Source organism: Typopeltis vanoorti, chromosome 14 (genome assembly GCF_054136105.1).
Source record: "Typopeltis vanoorti isolate ZY-2024b chromosome 14, IOZ_Tvanoo_1.0, whole genome shotgun sequence".
Taxonomy (NCBI): domain Eukaryota; kingdom Metazoa; phylum Arthropoda; class Arachnida; order Uropygi; family Thelyphonidae; genus Typopeltis; species Typopeltis vanoorti.
This window is the reverse complement of record NC_143562.1, coordinates 39235162-39261311: the sequence shown is the minus strand read 5'-3', so window position 1 is coordinate 39261311 and position 26150 is coordinate 39235162. Positions and strand designations below refer to the sequence as shown.

General features: G+C 36.2%; 1 protein-coding gene across 3 annotated transcripts in view; it reads left to right on the top strand.

The window, feature by feature from the left end:
* Positions 1-26150, top strand: part of LOC150099381 (phosphatidylinositol-binding clathrin assembly protein LAP-like) — a 289787-nt gene that overhangs the window by 83384 nt on the left and 180253 nt on the right. For all 3 annotated transcript variants that reach the window (XM_090404459.1, XM_090404460.1, XM_090404458.1), the window contains exon 8: positions 15283-15389. In XM_090404459.1, the coding sequence (XP_090260585.1) occupies positions 15283-15389 (107 nt within the window). The remainder of the gene's footprint in view (positions 1-15282; positions 15390-26150) is intronic.

Sequence of the window (26150 nt, the reverse complement as noted above, 5' to 3'; positions counted from 1 at the left end):
ATGTAGAAAAGTCTTATTTAGAACATAAAAGTAGACCTTAACTTTGACCATGATTATGTCAGGGTAAATATATAGAAATAAATTTAGCATTTTAAAAGGAATATTTGCTAAATGCTTCAAGCAAGCATTTGGAATTATAGATGCTTGCTTGAAGCATTTAGCAAATATTCCTTGTAAAATGCTAAATTTTACAAGGAATATTTGGGGGAGCACTTTCTAAATTTTACAGGGGAAGCACTTTCTAGCCATTTAACACCATGGTAATGTTTTTAAATGGCTAGAAAGTGCTCCCCCCCTTTCCCCCACTACAGGAAAGACAGTAGCACAAGATTGATAGTGGTGTCACCTTGTTTAAATTTTTTTTTGGTAATAAAGTTGCCTTGAAAACAATATTAGTGGGTCAGGAACAATATTGTTTTTGAGATACTTTCACATGGTTCTAAGCTTTTGTTGCAATAAACATTTTATTGCAACAGATTGAAATGCAAAAATATTTAATGCTTTTAATTATGTTGAAATCAGATTTAGCATAATTCTTAATTTTATTTGAATTTATTAATGGTTTCAGTGAGCATTGTTGTAAATCTTTAATAAATTTAGTTTTTTAATTCATTTGTATTTTAGTCCAGTACAATTCATTGCATCAAGATTTTGACATACTTGCAAAGAAAAAAAAACGTTTAAGACAGAATCAGATTTGTAGAAAAATCTGAGGGGCAACTGATTCTGGAATTCTTAAAATGCTAAACTGTTTGTGGAGATCATACAATGCTGAGACATTGCTTTTAAATAAGTAAATGCTTATATATATATATATATATATATATATATATATATATATATATATATATATATAGAATGTTGATGAAAACAAGCAATTAATCTCCATTGTCATCATAGTATGAAGGAAAAAATATTGAAAAAATATTTAATATGAAATGACATTTTAACCTTTCAAATGACAACTGAGGAACCAAATAGTATGAATGAGAATGTAAGATTAATTTAATGAAATTTGAGAACAAAAGGTTTCTTTGAAACAAAGCTAGATAACTTATGTGATTCCTATCATCAAAAGGCTGTAAACCTGTATGGCACATTAGTATCAGGGGGCTTAAAAAGCTTTTAGTTTTATATATATAATTTTACATAATCTGGACATCCTGCTCTAGAGACCAAACATAGATATTTTTTCTAATCACTTCAGGAACTCCTATAAGCAGGGCAGTGGTCTCACACTGGATGATGAAATTAGTCTCCTGTCTAAAGAAATTAGCAAACATCTATGTTCATGGTAGGATTTAAACTCCCAACCTGTTGTTGGTTAGAAAGGGTATACTACCACTCATCAAGTCAGGCAGAGTGGTAGTATGATGTCAATAAGGAAGCTTCCATATAGTCTATAAAAAGTGTAGGTATTTTAATGACATCTATAAATTCTTGGTTTAATCCTTTATCCAAGTGTAAGCAAACAAGTTTGCACCTGATTAAACGAAGAATATAATTTCATGGTATCTTTTAATTTATAGTATAACCAAGTGGAAAAACTTACAACTCTCTCTAATCCAGAGTATTTTAATAATGAGTTGTGACACCTTTTGGATACTCATATATGAAAATATGACTTCTGCATTATTTCAACTTTAGTATCAAGGGATTCCATTACAATCATGGCTAAGCAGAGAGCATTTCGAGTTGAGGTGAAAAAAGATGACTGATTTGAGTGGTGAGTTGTAGAAGTTAAACTGTTTTTGGATGAATTGATTGAAAGAAAGGAGTTTGATATTTGAATTAAGAATTGATGGCTAAGTCATGTAAAGGTAAAGGAGGAAATCAAGATATTTAGAGTAAGCTTTCTTCGTTTGTGACTATTTTGCGATTATATATTGTTTTGCTGATAGACTCGCGCGTGAGACTACGGGATTTGTCAGTGGACTCTCCAAAGTCTACAGGATCATCTAAAGACGCAGGAATATTCCTTGATTATATACGGTGTGCAAGGATGGAGAACGTAAAAGACATTAAGGACGACATTCAAATTTAAACAAAGATCTTACACTTGACATTCTGAAATTCACCTTAAAGAAATTTGAAACAGATTATCCTGGTTGTCTGAATCTCTTCACTCAGGTTAATGACACGGAAGAAGATGATGTGGACACTGAAGGGGACTTCACACCTGTTCCACCTCCAAAGACTCCCTGACAGGTCGATTGTTCGCAAGAGGAACAATCTAATAAAAGACGTAGAACATCTGAAGATGACATGGAAGAGGATGTAACAACACATGACACCCAAGATAGAAAAGAAAAGGTCCCTCCAGTCATCCTTCAAGATAAAGAAAAATGAACCTCAGTCTCAAGGTCCCTTGGAGAACAGAACATCAATTTCTCCTGGGCAAGAAATACTGAAGAGGGTATAAAGATTCATCCTACTACTGTTACAGATTATCATAAGATGAGGAATGCTGGACAACTCCAAATTGCCCTTCCACAACTTCGCGCTAGCAAGCGAGAAAAATCTAAAAGTGGTTCTCAGAGGGGTTGCTGAGTGCATCACAACTGACCTCATCAGTCAAGGAATGACCCCAATCAAAGTCAGCAGGATACTGAGGTCAGATAAAAGGCCAATGCTGCTGGTGTTAGTCGAAATCAGCAATACACAGAAAAGGATTTATGAAGTAACTGACATTTGTAGGCTCAAAATTACAACTGAGCCTCTTAGGAAGAAAGCATCGGCAGGACAATGTCGCAGATGCCAAAGATTCGACATGCCAAAAAGCTGTGCAGAGCTGCCTACAGATGCCTGAAATGTGGTGAGGGTCACCAGACCAACTCCTGCATCAAGCCCAGATCCACACCTGCCTGTTGTGCCAACTGTAGAGGACCACATCCCGCAAATTACAAGGGACCTTTTCCACCCAAAAAATTGTGGGTCAACAAGAATGAACCTATGCTCCTCCATGCAGTGACACCATAAACAAACAAGTTGGTCACCCTCCTGATCATAATACCTCACATTCAGAAGCACAGGAAGGCACTCAACCTTCATCCATGTCCAAATCATATGTGGAGGCAGTATGAACTCAGATTCCTTCACCTCAAGAGCAAACAAGCTCCAAACCAACATCAGCTCTTCACTTGCAACAATGCTGCATGAATTCAGCAAAACAAGCACCTCACCATCTTCCAGAAAGTGATTCCATTTAGAAACCCAATCCATATTAACAGCCCTCTATAATGTTTAAAAAATTCAAACCAAATTCCCTCATGATAATAGCATGGAATGCAAATGGCTTGAAAAATAAAATTCTTGAATTGCAAGAATTCGCAAAGAGATACAATCCAGACAATCTTGATCAGTGAATCCCACCTCAGACCATCAAACAACCCAAGACTAAGAGGTTATATTCTATATAGGACAGACAGACTTAACTCTAGTGGTAGCGGCACAGTCATTTTTATTAAACGTTACTTGAGCCACAATGTGTTGACCAACCCCCGAACTTTAAACCTTGAAGTGACAGGTGTAGAGGTGCACACAAACAATGCAGGCAAACTTAAAATCTATGCAGCATACAATCCTCCCAGCATTCCACTATTGACAGCAGACTTAGACTCCATCCTCAACTCCAAGGATTCCATAATTATAGCAGGTGACCTATTCCAAACATACAGCTTGGTTCGGTTTGTCAATCAACTCAAAAGGCCGTACTTTATTTAACTACACGTCGCTCAACTCATCGAAAGTAGCTGGACCTACTAGCCCACCCACTACAGCCCATCAGGAAGTTCTGACGTACTAGACATAGTTATCCTCAGGAAGATCAGATATCAATACCAGCTGGAGACACTAGAAGAGCTTAACTCAGATCATAATCCCATCCAGCTCAAGCTAGGAATCCCGGATCAGCTCTCTCCTCAACATTCTTTCTTAGCACGATACAAGCTCTCTAAGGTTCTCCCAGTCCACATCAGCCCATCTCCTGTCATTTGCAAAAAAATAAGATATAGACATAGCTGTAAGCAACTAACTAGGCAAATCAGCACAGCAATTGCATCAGTCACTTAAACCACTGTCTGCTATGCATCCAATCGGATCCCAGAAGAGATAATAGACCTGATTAGGGCTAAAAACAAAGCCAGAAAGCGATATCACAACATTAGCACCCACAGGACAAAACAACCTTAAACAACCTGAACAGACAGGTTCGAGAAGCTCTCCAGAATCACAGGAATTCAAATTGGGAATCTAAACTCGCAGATATCAACCCAGAAGATAACTCCATGTGGAAATTTCTAAAATCTCTTCGTAACCAAAGACAACCCCTTCCCCCCCTATAAAGATAAAACTTGGAATTGCACACTCAGATGATGAAAAAGTAGAAGCTCTTATTGACAATCTGGAAAATCAATGCAGCCTATCTTACGAAAACTTAACTATTAATCTCATTTATAAAGTTCATCGTCAAGTCAGAAAAGCCTTAAGTCAGCTTATGGATGATTCAGAATAAAAAGGCTCCTGATCCCGATGGTATCACCAATAGAATAATAAAATTACTCCCAAGGAAGGCCATAAAAACTGCTGACATCATCCCTCTGAAAAAGCCTGGTAACAACCCACAACTCCACCAAAAATACAGTTCCATTAGTCTTCTTTCCTGCCTCAGTAAAGTAACAGAAACAGTCATCCTAGCAAGGCTTCAATTAGCAGTTGACAAACATAAAATAATCCCTAATGAGCAATTTGGGTTCCATAAAGCTCACAGCACAGCAAATTCGCCGATTAACAGAACACATCACCCATGGTTTTAACTGGCACCTTCACGCTGCTGCTGTATTTTTGGATGTAGCCAAGGCCTTTGATAAGGTCTGGCATCAAGGCCTTATCTTCAAACTTATTGTAAACAACATCCCAATTAAGCTAGTGAACCTTATTTACCCATACCTCAAAGACAGATACATGCAAGTAAAGATTAATGGAATCATCTCATCAAGATACAAAAATCCTGGCTGGTGTACTTCAAGGTTCCTTCCTGGCCCCCACTACTGTTCACAACTTGCGTATCAGACATCCCTCTTAACTCAAGAACAACCATTACAGCCCTTTATGCCGATGACACCGCTATTCTAGCAAGATCTCTCAGCCCTCACCTGGCAATCTCTAGACTCCAAGGAAGTATCAACGTGCTGGAAAAATGGTTCAGCAACTGGAGAATTCAAGTAAATCCCCCCCCCCCCCCCAAAAAAAAGCTCAGCCATGCTGTTCTCTAGAAAAAAAGGTCTGCATCAAAGAGGACATCTTGTTTTCTGGTCAAAAGATCCCATGGCAATCAGAGACCAAATATCTCAGGGTAATACTGGACAAGAAACTCCTTTTTAATAAGTACATCAATCTCATTTGCTCCAAGACTTCCAAAGTAACAGCTCAGCTGTACCCAATGATCAGCCGTAAGAGCAAATTGAACTTACAAAATAAATTACTACTTTACTGAATGGTTCATACGTCCAGTTATAACCTACGCCTCACCAGCATGGGGTCACACGTCACGATCAAACATTTTAAGACTACAAAGAATCCAAAATAAATGCCTAAGGATGATTCTAGATGCCCCATTGTTCATCAGAAATTCACAGATTCATCGAGAAACTGGCATTTCATACATCTCCACCTTTCTTCGTTATCTCGCAGAAAAATTCTTCGGCAAGTCAAGTTCGCATTCAAACCTGCTGATCGTACAAGCTGTCAATTACAATGAAACAGACTACTACAAATACAAAAGACTGAAGGCTATCCTACTTCCAACTGTTCATAGCTAACACAACCGCCCCCAGTGGGCCAGCTTAATTGCTCACAAAACTCCTTTTCCCAAACAACTTCCAGCACAGACAAAGGAGAATATGAAAAGCACATGTGCTTCACCCATCCTGACAGTAGCATTATGCTTTAGTATCAAGGTAGAAGTAATGCAGAAGTTATCTCTGGGTCTAGCTCCCATTGATGAGACCTCAATAAATGATAAAACCAGTCTGGGTAGTGACCCTTCCAATAATGCATAGACATTATTGGAAGCACATAATGCAAAGCACATCCTCACATGTCTGTGAGGATGTGCTTTGCATTATGGGATACTAAGGATGTGATGTGTAGTCATTAGTTTCTTTATACAAGTTGATCCAGTCCTGAAAATAGTTCAAGTGCAAACTTGTATGCTTACACTTGGATAAAGGATTAAACCAAGAATATAATTTCTTGGTATGTTTAGTTTGTAGTATAACCAAGTGGGAAAACTTACTACAATTAATGACATCTAATCCTCACTTTCTAAGATGTGCTGTGACCTGTTAATAGATATCTGCACAGATACTGAATGAACAATAATACATGGGAAATTGAGATTTAGTTGACTAAATTGTTCTGTAAGTCCTTAGTGTTTTTGTCAGGTAATGAGGACAAATGGTGAGTCTGCCTATGTACAACTTCTTGTGACTGTTACAGTAGCAGACTCGCAGTTTGTCCTGATTACCTGACGCAAATACTAAGGACTTACAGAACTGGTCAATGCCAGCCAGCATGACATATCATAAGCAGGACTGATTTAAATTTATTTCGTTATTCTCTTGCTTATAAAATGTTATTCATGTAATTCCTTTTGATTTTTGTTAGTTAATTTTAGAATGTATCATAGACATGAAAAGGCTCTGTATTAAAGTGTCATTTATTTTATTTGCTTTATTCCTTTAATAATAATATAAGAAACTGTGATATATGTAATTTTAATATATCCAGAAGATTCCTTATGATATCATTTGATTGGTTGTTGTGAGAAATCATGCAAATTTCTCCTAGTGCGTGTTGGAGCGTGAACTACTATATACCAAGGGAAAAACAAGTTCGATGGGAGCTAAACTGGTGAGAACCAGTTACTAGTGGGAAAAAGGAACGAGTGGACACAAAAATGAAAAAAAAAAAAAAAAAAAAAAGAAAGAAAAAACGAGTGGAGGAGTAAGGAGAACAGTAGCTAGAGATTGAAGGGGGATTTCGGCGGGCCGAAAATGGAACAGAAAGGACCGGGAATCGCTTGGCATTTTATCTTACCTTTTTTTGGAGTTGGATTTCTACCAAAACTTCCTAACGCCTAGCAGTGGAATAGTACAGGACATAGGATAATACGTATAAGAAAAGGAAGAAATGGGTAGATAATTTAAAAGTGCATAAAGGTTATATTCTCCCGAGTCTATAAATCAATCGCGGAAATAGAAGATTCTTTTAAGTTTGTGTTACTACAAAATAAAAGTTATCAAGGACTGTAAAAATGTTGTTCGTTCTCCTTATGATGTGATGAAGCTATATCCTGGTAAGATTACCTTTACTATACTTAGTGAGAAGTAACGAAAATTAATTCCCCCGAAAGTAATTTATTCCTAGTTGCTGTATTCAGCAAGTCAAGATTTAATGTGTGATGTGCTAAGACTTTTCCCTCTTCAAGTGACAAATGCTATATTATTTAATTAGGTGTTCGATTGACTGAACGATAATACTGTGAAGCCTATTTGATGTAATTTAGGAATCTCGAACTTACACAAACTAAAATTGATTGACTGAGCTTAGAGAATGACAAATGAATATCTGATGGTTCATGAGTTGTATTCTTTGTGAATATCTTGAACTGATTTGATATTTAAAATGTTTTGAAATATAACCTTGATCAGAGTAAAGTTATGATAGAAGTGCTTCGTAACAAGAACGGTTAAGATCTGTTAAATGTAATCTTTAATTATAAAGTTTAAGCTCAGCTGAGTAGTATACCAGAATCTTAATGAGAGCTTTGTATTTGTTTAATTGTAATGTCCCTGTTGGAATACTGTGTTATAACGTAATTTATGTGACACTGCATTGAATAATTTTGTTTGAATTGAATCTTGTATTTGCCTGATTGTTTCATTCCACCGCTCATTAAAATAATTCGAATCTCAGCGGGAACCCTATGTAGTAAAAATAGAGAACCTCGGCCTAAAATCAGTTTTATAATAACCTGATATAGTTGAAGGTTGATTTATCAAAATTGCTCATATAATTCAGAACATGGAGTGGCACAGTATAGTATAAATTTTCTTTATGTTTGGATGATATATCAGCCTACAACTAGTTAAATGCTAATGAGAGAGAACTATAAGACCATAAAATGATTGGGCAGATACTACGATCCAACAAAATGGTGCAGTTGACAGGATTGCTGATTCACGAATATTAATTCAGAGATTAAGCTTTTTTTTTATATTTAACTAGAGGAACTAATTCCTAAAACTTAGTGGTAAAGTTAAGTGAATCACAGTGAGTTGGTTGTGAAACAAATCAGGCAAAGAATTATATTTTGAATAGTTTTAAACTTAAGTTGTGAGAATTAAAATAGTAAATGATAATTCTATATGGCTCTTGCATCTAGCACAGAAATGGAAGACAGTGAATTCTTCAGAACTGTGAACCCCCAACAGGTCTTTCCTCAATTTTCAGGAGAGGAATCAGATGATGTATTGTCATTTTTTACCTTTATTGAAAAACTCAGAGACAGCAAATTGGACTGATTTTCAGTTGCTGATTTTACTCAGAACCAAACTAACAGGCAAAGCAAAAAAGCTTCCTACATTCCTCCCCAATTCTAAAAGAAACTTTAGATTACACAAAATTTAAAGAATTGCTAATCTTAGAGTTTTCCTATAAAGAGGGTCCCATCCAAACTTTGAGGCAGTTTTAGACATGTGTGCAGGGTGATAAGGAGAATGTAACTAACTACTTTAATAGTTTGTTGACCATTGCTCAATCCATCAGAACCTCCCCTGAGGAAAAACATCTGGAATGGATCACCTTCCAACAGTTTAGATTGGGGTTACATGACAAATTAAGGGAAGTAATCTATAAAAAGCAAGCTGAAAACTTGGAAGGGTGTTATAATTTAGCCAGGGAAAGTGAAAGGATATTAGAAGAAATGACCCAGGTTTCTTCCATGAAACAATTATCATTGCAAGACTGCAATGCTGTAGTCCCCTCCTCTTCAATTCTCAAGTGCAATTTAGAATGCTCTCATGACAGAGATACTGATTGTCAAGAGCTCCTCAACGGCAATCAAGTCTTACTGAATAAAAAGGCAAGGATAGAGAATCACTAGGGGTACAGAGAGAAGGGAAGGGAAACCCTTATGTCAGATATAAAACAGACAACAGATCCTGATTTGATAAAATATGCCAATCATTATAAAGGAATAGATACCCTTCTACAAGATATCCCACAAAAAAAAAGGAAATGGGCCAGATTCACTGAGTCACAATACCTACAAAATGCAAAATGTAGCAACAGCAGAAGTGAAGGGAAGACTACCCTTGTCACTTGTATGAGGATTAGTTGAGGAAATCCCGTGTGACATATTGCTCGACACTGGAGCTCATGTATCCGTCATTCCTTATCCTTGGCAAAAAGGTTCATTGATAAGTTCCCTGATAACATCACCCGGTTACAAAGTCTCATGAAGATAACTGGAATTAGCAATTTTGAGAGTGAATGCAAGACTCTCCATACCCTGCTTTCCAGTGGATTTCTCATATGATCTCCTTGTTCTCCCAGAGGAAATCAAGACCCAAATCATTTTGGGTCTTGATTTCCTGGAGAAACACCAATTCATGTGCGATTTTACCACAGGAACTATATCACTGTGTGGAAAGAAGTATCAACCAAAATTTAAGACAAGCAATGAAAGGAGAGCGTGTGAAGCACTAGAAATAGAAGTAATAAATTCAGAAGAGGAACTAAGTGTTAGAAAAGGGAAGTTGTTACTCGATGCCATCAGCTCATCGAGGTCTGAACAAGATAAGATAGAGATCGGAGAGTTTGTTCATTTGATGTTCCAGCATTATCCTAGTGTTTTTACTGAGGATATTAGTTCATTGTCCTGGACTAACAAGGTAGAACATGCTATCCAGATCACAACAGAGTCACCTGTGTATGTTAAACAATATCAGACCCCCCCCCCTCTTAAATACCTGGATAAACTTCAGATACTGCTACAAGACTATGAGAAGGCCGGCATCATTGAAAAATCAAATTCCCGATGGAACAGCCCCTTCATATTGGTGGAGAAACCGAATGGAAGTCTGAGATTTATACTGGATTTACGTGAGGTTAACAAGGTCACCAAGCCCATTGATTTCCCTCTATGCAACATTGAAGAATTGTTAATAGGTCTGGAGGGAGCACGATACTTCTCAAAATTAGACTTGAACTCTGGCTATTTTCAGATTCCCCTTAGACAGGAAATACTTTGCCTTCACCACATGATGGCAAAAGTATCAACTCTGTCGACTTCCTCAGGGAGTCAGAAACTCAGCCATGAGTTTTCAGTGTCTAATGAACTCTGTTCTCTCGGACATGTTAGGGAGGGGAGTCATGTGCTTCCAAGATGACTTGTTAATCTACTCTCCAGACTTAAAAACACACAAAGAAATCCTACTGGGTGTTCTAAACAGGATGAGTAAGGCACAATTCTCTTTGAAATGCTCAAAATGTCGGTTCTTCATGAAGGAAGTTATCTGGGGGCATGTTGTAAGTGAGGCTGGGATAGTCCCTACTCAAGAAAACATCACTGCCATATTAAAGGCGAGAATCCCCACATCTGTAAGACTGGTTCGAAGGTACTTAGGAATGATAAATTTCTACAGAAAATTCATTCTTGAGTGCTCAAAATTGATGGAACCTATTGTGAATTAACCAAAAAAGGGAGTGAAGTTTTCTTGGGGAGAGGAACAAAGGTATGCCTACCTATCCTTGAACCTGGCCCTGACTAAATCGCCTGTACTCACTTACCCTAAACTTGGAAAACCATTCTACTTTTCAGCGGATGCCTCAAATGACACCATTGCATCCATCGTAGAACAAGGGGACGGGGAAGAATTTAGGCCTATTGCTTTCCTCAGCAGGAAACTCTCATCCTCCGAAAAGAATTATTCAGTCATTGAGAAAAAAACACAGCAATTGTGTATGCCCTCAGAAAGTTTATATGTTGTTGGGACAGAAAGTCATCCTAAAGTCCGATCACAAACCTTTATCTTTCCTGTCCTCCATGAAAGATAAGAATCAAAGGATTATTCGATGGGCTCTGGAGATGCAAGAGTTTCAAGTCGAAATAAATTGCATCCTGGGAAAAAACAATGTAGTTGCAGATTACCTATCCAGATTATTAGACACCGAGCCAGAGGAGAACGACTGTTCAGATAGTGGGATAATCAACTCAATACACAAAATCGAAGGGATGGAAGAAAACAAGAACAAACCTCCACGTCTTCAAAATTGGGAAAAATCCATCATCGTAGAGGCCCAAAAAACAAGGCCCAGTATGGAAAGGAGTATATCAAAAGGCTTTGAAATGTGAGAAACTCACAGGAGAACAGGAAAGATAAAGGTTTGTGATCGGACCTTTATCTTTCTCCATACATTGCACATAGACAGTGATGGTCTTCTATTATCTGCTCAATCACATTTTATCGTCTTATAGTTCTCTCTCATTAGTATTTAACTAGTTGTAGGCTGATATATCATCTGAACATAAAGAAAATTTATATTATACTGCGCCACTCCATGTTCTGAATTGCATGAGCAATTTTGATAAATCAACCTTCAACTGTATCAGGTTATTATAAAACTGATTTTAGGCCGAGGTTCTCTATTTTTACTACATAGGGTTCCCGCTGAGATTCGAATTATTTTAATGAGCGGTGCAATGAAACAATCAGGCAAATACAAGATTCAATTCAAACAAAATTATTTAATGCAGTGTCACATAAATTACATTATAACACAGTATTCCGATAGGGACATTACAATTAAACAAATACAAAGCTCTCATTAAGATTCTAGTATACTACTCAGCTGAGCTAAAACTTTATAATTAAAGATTACGGTATATTTAACAGATCTTATCCTTCTTGTTACAAAGGACTTCTATCATAACTTGACTCTGATCAAGGTTACATTTCAAAACATTTTAAATATCAAATCAGTTCAAGATATTCACAAAGAATACAACTCACGAACCATCAGACATTCATTTGTAATTCTCTAAGCTCAGTCAATCAATTTTAGTTCGTGTAAGTTCGAGATTCCTAAATTACATCAAATAGGCTTCACAGTATTCTCATTCAGTCAATTAAGAAATCCACCTAATTCAATAATATAGCATTCGTCACTTGAAGAGGGAAAAGTCATAGCACATCGCACACTAAATCTTGACTTGCTGAATACAGCAACTAGGAATGAATTACTTTCGGGGGAATTAATTTTCATTACTTCTAAGTATAGTAAAGGTAATCTTACCAGGATATAGCTTCATCACATCATAAGGAGAACGAACAATTGATGACTTTTATTTTGTAGTAACTCAAACTTAAAAGACTCTTCTATTTCCGCAATTGATTTATAGACTCTGGAGAATATAACCTTTATGCACTTGGTTTAAATTATCTACCCATTTCTTCCTTTTCTTATACGTATTATCCTATGTCCTGCACTATTCCACTGCTAGGCGTTAGGAAGTTTTGGTAGAAATCCAACTCCAAAAAAAGGTAAGTTAAAATGCCAAGCGATTCCCAGTCCTTTCTGTTCCATTTTTGACACGTCAAAATTCCTTCAATTTCTAGCTACTGTTCTCCTTACTCCCCCACTCGTTTTTTCTTTCTTTTTTTTTCGTTTTTGTGTCCACTCGTTCCTTTTTCCCACTAGTAACTGGTTCTCACCGGTTTAGCTCCCATCAAACTTGCTTTTTCCTTGGTATATAGTAGTTCACGCTCCAACATGCACTAGGAGAAATTTGCATGATTTCTCACAACAACCAATCAAATGATATTCTGGATATATTAAAATTACATACATCACAGTTTCTTATATTATTATTATTAAAGGAATAAAGCAAATAAAATAAATGACACTTTAATACAGAGCCTTTTCATGTCTATGATACATTCTAAAATTACATAAATAAAATTAACTAACAAAACTCAAAAGGAATTACATCGATAACATTTTATAAGCAAGAGACTAGCAAAATAAATTTAAATAAGTCCTGCTTATGATATGGTAGGTCATGTTAATTATGAATGAAGTATTATTATTTATAAATATCTTCATTCACAATTTAATACTACAAACTAAACATACCAAGAAATTATATTCTTGGTTTAATCCTTTATTCAAATATAAGAAAACAAGTTTGCACCTGAACTATTTTCAGGACTGGATCAACTTGTATAAAGAGGCTAATGACTGCACATCACATCCTTAGTATCCCATAATGCAAAGTACATCCTTACAGACATGTATAATGTCTATGTATTATTGGAAGGCTCACTACCCAGACTGGTTTTGACCTTTATTGAGGTCTCATCAGTGGGAGCCAGACCCAGAGATGACTTCTGCATTACTTCTACCTTGATACTAAAGTATAATGCTACTGTCAGGATGGGTGCAGCACATGTGCTTTTCATATTCTCCTTTGTCTGTGCTGGAAGTTGTTTGGGAAAGGGAGTTTTGTGAGCAATTAAGCTCTCCCACTGCAAAGCATAAATAGAAAAGAAGTAGAACTAGCAGAAAAATAACATAGGGAACATCCTTGTCCTTATCCAGACCATGTAGTCATGCAAATGTTTTCAACATTTGCCCTTTGATTGGAAGGCTAGTTTGTGTACATAGATGTGAGGAATTTTTATAAGGACTTTCTCACCGAAGGTGAATTGTATATGGAATGGTAGTGTTTTCCTTCCAGAAACTCTGGTTTTTCTCTTATAAAATAGACAAACTGACTGTACATGATTGGCATCTATTAATTACCATTCCAGAAAATTCTGGCAACTCATTTCACTTATTTACTATCATCCTAGGAAAAAAATTTAGTCCTAATATTCTTGCTAACCATGCTCTTATACAGTTTCCAGGGGATGAACCCTTGTTCTCCTCTCTCTTCTTTTCATATACTGACAATTGTCTTCTACATTAATCCTATAAAACCCTTTTAATTACTTGTATACTTCTTCCTCTTATTTGTCTATTAGCTAGTGTTGAAGCCCACAGACCTTCAGTCTATTTTTATAAGGAGCATTTCATATACTTGCCGAACCTTAATCACTTGCTTCTGGATTCTCTTTACCACTGTATCCCCACAGATCTGTCTCAGTAGTCCTGTGGTCTTATTAAAGCTTTATAAAGAGGAGATAATAACGTCTTTTGTATTTTCAACAGTCATTTAATCTGATATGCAGTTTTGGCCATCTTTGCAACATGTCCTTTAAATTTCAACTTCCTGTTTACAATAATCCCTAGATCTCTGGCCTTAATTTCCTGCTGTTCATTTCCAGCAATATAGTATATAAGTGTGATATCTTCATCCCAAAGTGCACTTAACTGGTAGCTATTTACTTTTGCCCACACTTCCAGTCTGTCATCCTGCAAGATCTCTGCATCTTCTTCATTAACTATTGTTCTTCCTAACATTGCATCATCAACAAATAACTGAATATTTCCTCTTAAATCATCTTATAATATCATTGAATTAAACAGCGTGTGTGTGTAATAGGAGAGAAAATGGCATTTCAGTGTACAGTAGCAGGAGGACTCATTATTCCTTTGACATGAAGACTTGGCTAAAGCCTTCTACAGTCATAATGACCTTTATTGCCTCAGAGTAACACAAGTCACATTTGCAAGCTATTAACATCCCTTTTATTAATGAAATTGATTAAATAGTCTGCACTGGGATTATATGCTATTGCCACCTTCCCTGTGTTGTTTCTTAAAAAGAAAATAAATTTACTTAATGATATTGAATAATAATGCAACTTTCAAGATAATACTGTTGCCTTTTGAAATTGATAAGGCAGTTTTATTTTGAAATTATAAGTGCTTATTTACCACATTATAGTTTGCAAATGAAGCTACACACACTCGCAAAGTAGCATTCTAAGTTATTCATCACTGAGTTCTAATGAAAATGCATTAATTATGAATTTATTTTAGTGTTAGATTTCTAAAATCAATGATTTCATTATTTCCCTAGAAATATGCCAGAAAAAAACCTGAGATGATGCATAATACATTATGTTGTACATAATGTTATCTCAGGGTTTTTTTCTTTACAAATTTTTTAACTAATCATTTTACTCTTGTTAACAGAAAGTAGGATAATTGATGTAACTAATATAGATGAATAGTGCAAGGTAATGTTTTCATCTGAAAATTATATTACAGAGAAGTACTTCACAATGAACAAAAAACACTGTCGTGAAGCCTTGGATTCTTATAAAAAATTTATTATTGTCATGGATAAGGTGTCAGAGTTCTTAAAAGTTGTTGAGGTAAGAAATGTGTTATATAGCCTTCTTTTATATAGATAGAATAAATTTAGAAATAGAAAAATGGAGGAAAATTGTAGATAAGAAGTTAGTAATGATGTAAATTTTTCATATAGTATTATCATATCCTGTACACCCCTTGAGGGTACATGGCAGGAATTTGATGATGATGAATAAATTTAGTTAAATTTTATCTGGTTTGAGCCTTACATGGTCAAAAAAGGAAAACATAACTCAAATTTCACTATTAAAAAAAAGTAACAGTACATTATACTGGACAAGAAATTATGTTCTTGTTTAATCCTTTACCCATGTGTAAGTAAATGTTTGTGTGTGAAGTATCTTCAAGTAGACTACTTGAATATAAAGGCTGTTGGCATTGCATCATTTCCCTCAGTATCATCACATAATGCACAGCACAGTTCCTTTCAGATGAGTATATTGTTATACATTGTAAAGAGGGTTGCTAGTTTCTGCTTTTATTTAGGTCTCATCAGTGGGTACTGGACCCTGGAAGATACTGAGATTGAATCAATGCACAAATCACATTTTCCATGTGCAAATAGTAAAATTGGGTGTCACATATTAAAATACTCTGGATAAGAGTATGTTCATATAGTTTCAAAGTTAGTTATACTTAAAGCAAAAAAAAATAGAAATTCAATAAGAATTTCTTGTCAAAAGTGTGATTCACTTTTGTAACTAAGAGAAACTCTTTTTATAACTAAAAAGAGTAACAGTAATTAGAATGATAATTTTCTCATGAGATATTTCACATTCATTTAATTTTAAAATATACATCTTTTTTATTATTTATAAAATATATTTTATTTTAATGTATATGGTAGTGCAAAATATTGATATGAAAGTGGCCAAGAATTAAGAAAAAGATGCAAGAAAATACTGAAATGTGAATAACATTTTGGCGAACTTCTAAGAAGCCCTTAACCTTTTAGATAAAGCATAGGCAAGAAGGATGTTGACAGTGATATTGGAAGACATGAGTGAAATTTATATGTGAACCGTGTAGTTTTTATTATGTCATGTGGTGTATATAATGGAGGAATACAAGAAAAATAACTGTGAGTAGACAGTGTAGAGAGAGGTGGTGGAATTTAACTTATTGAATGATATGGATTCAGGCTGTGTAAAATTAATAAGAAATAAAACAGAAGTCTATGCAGTTATTATGCACTGCATGGACTTAGCCTGTTAATGGCAATTGATGTGCCAATATTTTCTGAGTATAAGTATTTTCAGAATACTTTTATTTGAGGATTTCTTTAATTGAGAAAGCAAAATAACAGTTGATAATTCATCTAATTACTGATTTGAAAGAAAAGCAATTATTTTGATATGTGCATCTGTTATTCCATGTAAGACCTGTCATTTCTTCATATTGCATGGAAGTAATAAATGTCTGTTCACAAACATTCTATCTACTAATTATAATGAAGAGCCAAAGGCTTCAAAGTGATCGGAGCTTGCTCCACCCTTTCTATGAGTTACCTCAGCTACACTACCTTCAAGGGTCAGTTGCTGCTCTATCCAGGTATTTGCTTACGCTTGGAATTGCCGAACTTTATATAGTTTCTATATTCGGCTAAGAAACAATATGGGATATAATATCCCTTAATTTAAATAAATTTTACTGGGAAGGTACGACTGTTTTGTTTCTTCAGTTACTTTTTTTTGTTGCAAGTGGAATGGATGACTAATAATAAACTTCAGAAATATACACATTTGCTCAAGAATAATGTTTAATTTGCCAAATATTTCGGTCTGAATATTACACATCATCTTCTGTGGCTACATAGGAATAGTTTTAAAAAAACAAAATGGAATACGAACAATTGATCATTTGATCAATTAGTGGAATACGAACAATTGATCATATTCCACTTTGTTTTTTTTAAAACTATTCCTATGTAGCCACAGAAGATGGTGTGTAATATTCAGACTGAAATATTTGGCAAATTAAACATTATTCTTGTGCAAATGTGTATATATTTCTAATCATTATGTCAGAAGTATCATTTAAAAATCAAATAATAAACTTCGAACTGAGAATGCAGTACAAGGATTTGATATCACTTATTACATTGGTATCTCCATGTAGTTAAAAGACTCTTTGCAGGGGACCCATTCTTCACACACACACCAGCCATTATTCACACAATACCTATCATGCCTCTCCTTCCACTCGTTCACTGACAAAACGCTCTCACAACTACCTCTGGCAACCCATTCGCCACCCTCCAGGCAAAAAATCTACTCCTAACCCCCCCTTGCTAATCATACTCTTATGCCATTTCTAGGGATGATCCTTATTCTTTCCCTTTCTGCCATGTTCTAAGTCTTCAGTGTCAAGCCTATAAAATCCCTTTAACAATGTATATATTTCTATCATGTCTCCTCTTTTTCACCTATTAGCTAGTTTTTCAAGCCTGCAGAACTTCAGTGTATTCTCATAGAACTCTAAACCTGTCATAATCTTTGTCACTTGCCTCTGGATGTTGTCCGCCACTTCATTCCCACAGAATCTAAGTGACTGGACCTGCACATAGTAGTCCAGATGCAGCCTTATTAAAGCCTTATAAAGGGGAAAAAATAAACTACCTATCCTTGCTTGTCAGTGTGCTCAGGTCACAGTAATTTGCTGTATACAAGGATTGTAAACTCCTTTTAGCTTGCACCCTTAAATCACTGGCCTCATCAGTTTCCTGCAGATCAGTTCCATCAATATATTACAAAACTTGTGATCTCTTCTTCTCAAAGTGCATCATCTTGCACTTGACCATGTTAAACTGGGTCATTTTCCTTTGCCCATACTACCAGTTTTTGTCATCCTGCAGGATCTCTACATCATCTTCATTGACTGTTGATATTCCCAGCTTTGTATCATCAGCAAACAACTCAGTATTTCCCATCAAATTATATCCTACATCATAGTCTACTTTTTGATTTGTAAACAAAGTACTGAGTTCTGCAGTAGATCACTAGTCACCTACCTTCTCCTAAACTCATCTCCTCCGTAAACCATCCTTTAATATTAGTCCATCAGTGACCCTTTAATACAAATCAGCAACTTTATATCCATTTCCATTGGCTCCAATTTATTCAGATGCCTTTGCAAAGTGCAACAGTATAACTGTTTCCATATCCTTTATCCAACTCCATTGTCACTTCATTATAAAACAGTAAGCAGATTACTAAGGCACAACCTACCCTTCCCAAAACCATGTTGTTTCCTATAATGTATTATGCTCTTGTTCAGTCTTTTACCAACTTCTTCAATACCTTAACCACCACTCCTGAGATATTGATTGCCTATAATTTGCTACTTCTGGCTTAGGACATTGTTACACCTGATATCTTAGGAATATAGTATTCTCAGCCATCATGGTGTAACATGAAGAATAAATATCATAAATTAAAACCCCTGCATAAAAAAATGAATTATTTAATGGAAAATTTCTTGCATCCAGTAATATGTATAAAACGTAAGGGTTGTTGTTAAAGTAGCTGATAAAGGAAGGAATGTATTAATATTGTAATATGACTTAAAATAAGGAATTCTAACTAAATAAGTAGCTAACAAAGGAAAGTATAGATTAATATTGTAATAAGATTAAAAATGAGAGAGTTAAGTAAATAAGTAGAAAGGGGTGAGTCATAAAATACGTTATGTGAGAGATTAAGTTATTAAGTAGAATTCATAGAAAAAGTTTGAAAGGGGATTAAGTCAGGCTAGCACAAAAAAAGCAAAGCTATCGCTTAGGGCCGATCCCCAGATTGAAACATTGAGAACGGGCTTGCCGATGAAATGACGTTTGGCGAGAAAACGCCACCCTAATTGGTCGATGATTAAAAAACAAGTAGAAGGAGGAGAAAGGAAGTAAGAAAAGGTGCTGTTAGGGGAGCAGCTATAAAAGGATTGGTAACCCCCCCCCTGGGGAGGACTTTTTTTGGATAGTCGCTTTTGGCCTTGGAGTTTGGTTTTGGTTCCGGTGGAGTTCACGGGGTTTTCCTGAGTGGCGACAGGGTGATATCTCCTCGTCACAACACAGAAACGAAAATGAGCGGGATTTCGATTCCCGTTTTCCCGAGTAGGAAGCAAAGGAAAAATTGCCATAGAGTCCTAGAAAAGGAGGGATCTTCTTCGTTTCGACGCTAGTGATAACTACGCAAAGCAGAAAGCTGTAAAGAGATCGATGTCCTCGTTGCTGATAGTAGAGCAAATATATATGTGTTAACGTATTCCAGAGTTACGAGAAGTTATACCAGAGGTTCGTTTGGAAAAGAATAAAGGCCCATACGAAGAGCTCAAGAAAGGTACTGTAAATCATAACCTATGTTAGCTAGAAATTTGTCTGTGAAAAGTATCGTGATTCCAATACAGAACTGTTGAAGTTATACTAGGACTTTAGTATATGATAGAATGTGTTATGTGTAGATTGACTAGTGTTAAAGATTTGTGAATGCTTAAGAGTCCTAAGGTATTTTTGCATGTCTATTATATTGCACAAGATATTTAGATGACATAATTGTGTGTTAGTGCAAATAACGGTATAACGGAATAGTGTGAATTAAGTAATTACGTATCCTAAGAATTGAATGCCTAATGTAATGTATAAAATAATTGAAATGTCACAAGTATGTGTTAGCAGTGAATGATTTGTTAATCTACTTCAGTATGAATAATCAGATAGTGTGAATTGATCTAATTTGTTCACATCAGGTGAATTTATGAATTAATGTGTATGGCGGCATAATCACAAATAGCCATATTGCTTGTAATGATTTAATGTTAGTCTATAAGTATTTTAGTTTAGTATTTGAATTGTACCATGTTTAGAAACTTAATACTCCTTTTGTTCAATGATAAAGGAGTTGTCTGATGTTGCTAATCCAATGCACCGCTTAAAATCATCGTACCTAATCACGCGGGAAATTTAATGTTGAGGAAAGAGATTAAGAGTCACAACTGCAATAATATTTAAATACTAAGAGATATATATATATATATTCGAGATTGACTTTCTCCCTATTCATGACAACATAAATGGTGCAGTTGATAACCACTTGAAAATATTGTACTCAGTCACGTGGAAAATTTAAGTTGAGAATCGAGTTAAGTGTCACGACTGCATATATTTGAGTTCTTTCTCCTTGTTTATGTATGTAATATCCTAAACTAAATATCCCAAAAGGCACAGTATAAATACAAATATTAGGGGTACTATGGGGAGCAGTAACTTAGATATTGGTATAAGTTTTGGTAAAATCTCGGGCATAGAAGTTAGAAGAATATAGATAAAAGGAATTTGTAAGATTAGAGTAGAAATCGTAAATTGGGACACAACAACATTCTTGTAGTGGGACTATTTTACTCTATTTGTACTCCATTGGCACCTTCCCAGAAAACTAAAGCTTAAATTAAACAGCTTGGTCAGAATAGCTGATAACTCCCTTGCACATTCTCTTAACATACTGGCCATCTAATCCCATGGCCACGTTCACATTAAGGTTCTGCAATATCCTAAGCACCTACAATTCTTTAACCTCTATTCTTCTGTCAGTCATTGTCACATCTAGCATTTATTATCCTCCTTTTACTTGCCACATAACAAAAGAATTAGGATTTCTTTTGGCCTCATCAGCTAAACTCTTAAATAGCTTTTGCCTTCCTTACCATACAGGTCATCCTTCTTGCCTATGCCTTGTACTGCATATGATTATTTTGACTGATTTATTCTCCTGATTTAAGATGCTGCCATCTCTCCCCCTCCAAATTCTTACGCCATGGCACTATTGAAAGTTGGTTCCTCAACTTGTCATAATAACCTTTGAAATTCTGCATATATGCCTTCTGAACAGAAAATTCTGCATATCTGGCAATTCTCCCAAGTCAAGACCATATGATCACCTTCCTTAACCAGGGGAAGTTTAGCTAGATTTAGTTATTGTTAAGTCTCTTATGCTGAGACCAGATCCAGCACTCTCCAACCTTCTATATCCTCTGCAAAATGCTGTCTCAGGTAACTGTCTCTTAGCAACTATATAAATTGCATTTCCTTCTCTCCTTGTAATCATTTCTCCTGTCAGTCTATGTCCATCAGATGAAATTCCCCATAATTACTTGACCTGCACTCATTATGCTAATTTGCCAATAATACATGCCATTCACATTCTCCCTTTATATCCTCTGGGTTATAGTAGCAACCAATCATATATTTTGTCCTACTGGTTCCTATCTCATACCAGACAGCCTTAAATGAACTGCCCTCTGCATTCCTGTTTATTGATATATCATTTTTTTTGTTTCATTTCTTCTGCTTTTTCATTAGCAGAACCATTCTTCCCCTTCTGTTCTCTTTGAAGATGCCATATCCTTTGCATTCTATCTCTGTGACTATATTATTCTTAGTCAACTAAGTCTCACTGTAATTTTTGTACCCCTTTTATCCCTCAGCTTCTCTTACACCTTGTTTTGATTAGCCCACCAAAGGTTAAGAACCTGGGAGTTACATTCAGCATCATGTGATGACTCTCCCACTTACTAACCTCTAGGTTGTCTGGACTCATAACTCACCTGGATCCCCCCCAAACATTCTAGTTTCCCTTACTTTCACTTACTAACCTCTATGTTGCCTGGACTCATAACTCACCTGGATCCTCCCCCTAAACATTCTAGTTTCCCTTACTATACACTTTGAACTCTCACTGAATAATACTTTCTCAAGACACCTGACTACAAATCTGTTCAAATGCTAAACCATTTTCCTTCTATCAAATTCATTCTGCACCTCCACAAACTCTACACCATTCTTAATGCACACTATGAGCTTGACTCATTTGCAATTATAGCTCTTTGTCTTGTCTTGCCTTAATCATGTCATGGCAGCTAGAAACTCTTGCATACCACACTCATCACTTGCTAGATCATTCACACCAGCCAACATCGACAGCTCTTTCGCCTTCACTCTCTGCATCTTTATGACATTGTCCTTAGCATTTGCTCCAGGGAAATGCAGTTTCAGTGCACTCTCCACAAGCACTCCTTTTATCATTGAATCATCGTATAAAATGTGTTCATTATTCCCCCCCCCACACACACACTTTCATGCTCTTTCTCTTCCCTTGCATCTCACCTTCTTGCTTATGTGTTCTTGCTTCTTGCTGATCGCAGGAAACTGACTGTTCAATTTACTTCAAGTTTTACTTTAAGAGTGCAGTGTGATGTAGATTAATGTGATATTAATGCTTTTCTTGGGACTATTTTTCTCATGAGTTTGTTAAATTTAGTTGGGCTCAGTGCAGAAATATCTTTATTTATTGTACAGTTTAAATTGAAAGATGTGTAAGGGTGATTTGATATGATTAATTTGCAGTTTTAATGACCTGCATATACATGATTTATGAAATTATTTATTTTGAATATGCTTGTCATTTCTAACTACAGTTGGAATAATTAAGGTTCTTTGTATTGAGATGAATACTTGAGTCTGTAATCAGTAATAGCATTTCTTAAGGATGAACCTAATTAGTATTTTATTATGTAAAAAGATTAATACCAAAATGAAGAATAATCATATCTTTAAAGTTGTCTTACTGTTGCTGACAGTAACAGTTTAAGAAAAGAAAGTTTGCTTTAGATATGACAGCTTTTCTATAATGAATTATTTTTTACTAAATAATTTAAGGAAATTACAATGTCAACTGGGATATACTAAAATAAATTTTAATATACTTCAATATTTTGGCAACGTCACGTTGCCATTTTCAAGAAACTTAAGAACAAGACGTGCACACAGGCACAACAGAACAGTAAGTGAGGAAGAAGTAGGAAGCTATTATTTCTCCTAAGATCGACACATCAAAAAATTTGAAAATTAAAAAAAGAACTTGATCTCGAAACCACAACTTCCTACTGAAACGGTAGTCAACCTTTCGTCATTTAGTGTGAAACCTGAAGCACTCGATGCCCTTGCACGTGGCCACAACTTCGCCGTTGTGCCCAGAAGAATACCTGCTGAAGATATTATGATACGAATTGAACGATGTAGCTTGTGTTCTGACCAAAGCTAAATCACCAAAAGCCAACATGCCCAGTAAAGAAATTAAATCTCTACTAGAATTAAAGAAAAACAAGAAAATAAATAATAATCACCAAAGCTGATAAAGGGAATGCCACAGTATTGCATAACCAAAAGGATTACACTGGTAAGCTGAAAGCTCTATTGTTAGATCGGGCTACTTACTTCCCTATTGAGTATCCCACCAACTCACAAATTAGAAAACTCCACAGGCTCCTTAAGAAGGTCACTTCTTGGCCTGTGGAAGTCACTAACAAATTAAAACCATTTAACTCCATACCCCCCCCCTGTATTTATGGACTCTCAAAAATACATAAGGAAAATGTGCCATTATGTCCCATAGTGGATGGCATTGATTTCCCCCACATACAAACTAGCTAAACATTTGGCCAAAGCTCTCTCACACTATACTGGCAACACACCTTCACACATGAAAAATCTCAGCCCACTTCAAAGCCAGCATAGAAAAACCTTGCAATCAAACACACTGACATAATGGTGAGTTTTGATGTCTCCTCCTTATTCACAAATGTTCCACTCAAAGAATCCTTAGAGCTAATCCAAGCTAAATTTCCTTCTGATGTCACAGCCCTATTTCAGTTCACAATGAACTCAGGCTATTTTGTTTGGCAAGGAAAATTCTACAAACAAATAGGGGACAGCCATGGGTTCTCTATTCTCCCCACCCTTGGCCAACTTTTATATGGAGACTTTTGAAGAGAAAGTTAGACTCTGCCCCACAAAAACCAACCATTTGGCTTCGCTATGTTGATGATGTGTTCGCTATTTGGCCACATGGCTCCGATGCACTCCTCTCCTTCCTAACACACTTAAACAACCAACACACCAGAATCAAATTCACCTTGGAAGAAGAAAAAAAAACTGCCTTCCTTTCTTAGATACACTAGTCACCTGCCAGCCTGATGGAACCTTGATTTTCTCGGTCTATAGAAAACCCACCCATACAGACAGATACATACATTCACCAACAATCCCACCACCCCTCCTCTCAACAATATGGAGTCATTAAGACACTACAACAGGGCTAAACTTATCTGTTCAAATGACAATGCCTTAACCACAGAACTAAACCACATTCTCAACATTTTCTCAGCCAATGGCTACCCCCCCCTCTTCCCCCCCAAAAAATCCAAAAAATATTGAAACCAGTAAACCACAACCCCCACTCCTCACAACAAGGATTTCTCTAAATCCATCACCATACCCTATATCCGAGGCACCTCGGAAAAAATTACAAAAAATCCTAAAAAAACATGACTTAACTTGTTATAGACCATATAAAAATTGGCATCCCTTATCTGCTCTGCTGAAGACCAACCTCCCCTCCTAGACCTACCTGGTGTATACCAGGTCCCTTGCAGCTGTATGCTGTCCTACTTTGGCCAAACAGGCAGGACAGTAAATATCAGAATTTCAGAACACGACTACATCCGGTTTCACCAATACAGCCACTCTGGTCTTGCTGACCATGCACTGGATACCTGCCATAGAATACGGTGGAAGAAAGCCACGATAATACACCATAGTAAATACAAATATGAAAGGCTTTTCATGGAATCAGCTTCAGTCATAAGAAACAATCCAGACCTCAACAAATTTGGCTGCATGAGACTGCCTCAAATTTGGGAAACCTACATCAGAAGACCTTCAGCCCATTCGCCCAAGAATACCAACATTGCCTGCTAGGGGGCACCATCAGGACTTTAGGAGAAATAATAGCTTCCTGCTTCTTCCTCACTTACTGTTTTGTTGTGCCTGCGTGCACATGTCTTGTTCTTAGGTTTCTTGAAAATGGCAATGTGACGTTGCTGAAATATTGAAGTATATTAAAATTTATTTTAGTATATCCCAGTTGACGTTGTAATTTCCTTAAATTATTTAGTAAAAAATGCATAACCAACGTTCTAAGCCTTTCCATGAGAATTATAATGAAGTGATTTGAGGACATTTCAGGGTCACTTTCATAATGTGTGCATAAATTTCAAAATGTTGAAAATTTTTTTTTCTGAACAGGTTGTCACTTATAATATGCATTATAAAAAAAAAAAAATACAGGGTCAAAAGGGAATATACAACTTTGAATGACAATAGAAGGTAAATAGCTATAGATGAACAACTTTATTGCTTTGCAAATGTAGTGTAACACTGGAAGTTTCAATGCAGACAGTTAGTTTGATATGACTGCTTCCAGTCTCTGCAGATGTCCAATCTGTAATCAGTTTGCTGCCACATGCAGCAGAACATATCTGGCATAATTTCTGGATCACAGCTCATCTAAATTGTCTGGTAGTGGTACAAACACTCAATCCTTTGCAAAGCCCCACAAAAATTCTAACAGTGTAAGGTTAGGGGAATGCAGAGGCCATGCTACAGGCACCCCTCTACCAATTCATCTGCCTGGAAAACAGGTCTCGAGGTATGACCTTACCTCTGTCAGGTAATGAGAAGGTGCTCCATCTCGCTGGAAATATAAGCATCCGTCATGGTCATCATCGTCTAATTGGGATATTAGATACCCTTGTAGCATTTCCAGATACACACCCCAGTAATGGTAGACTCCAAAAAAAAAAAAGGGTCCACACACTTGCTTATAGCACAATAAAAGTTGGCCTTTGTTGTGCTGCTGTGAACATGTTCTACTATG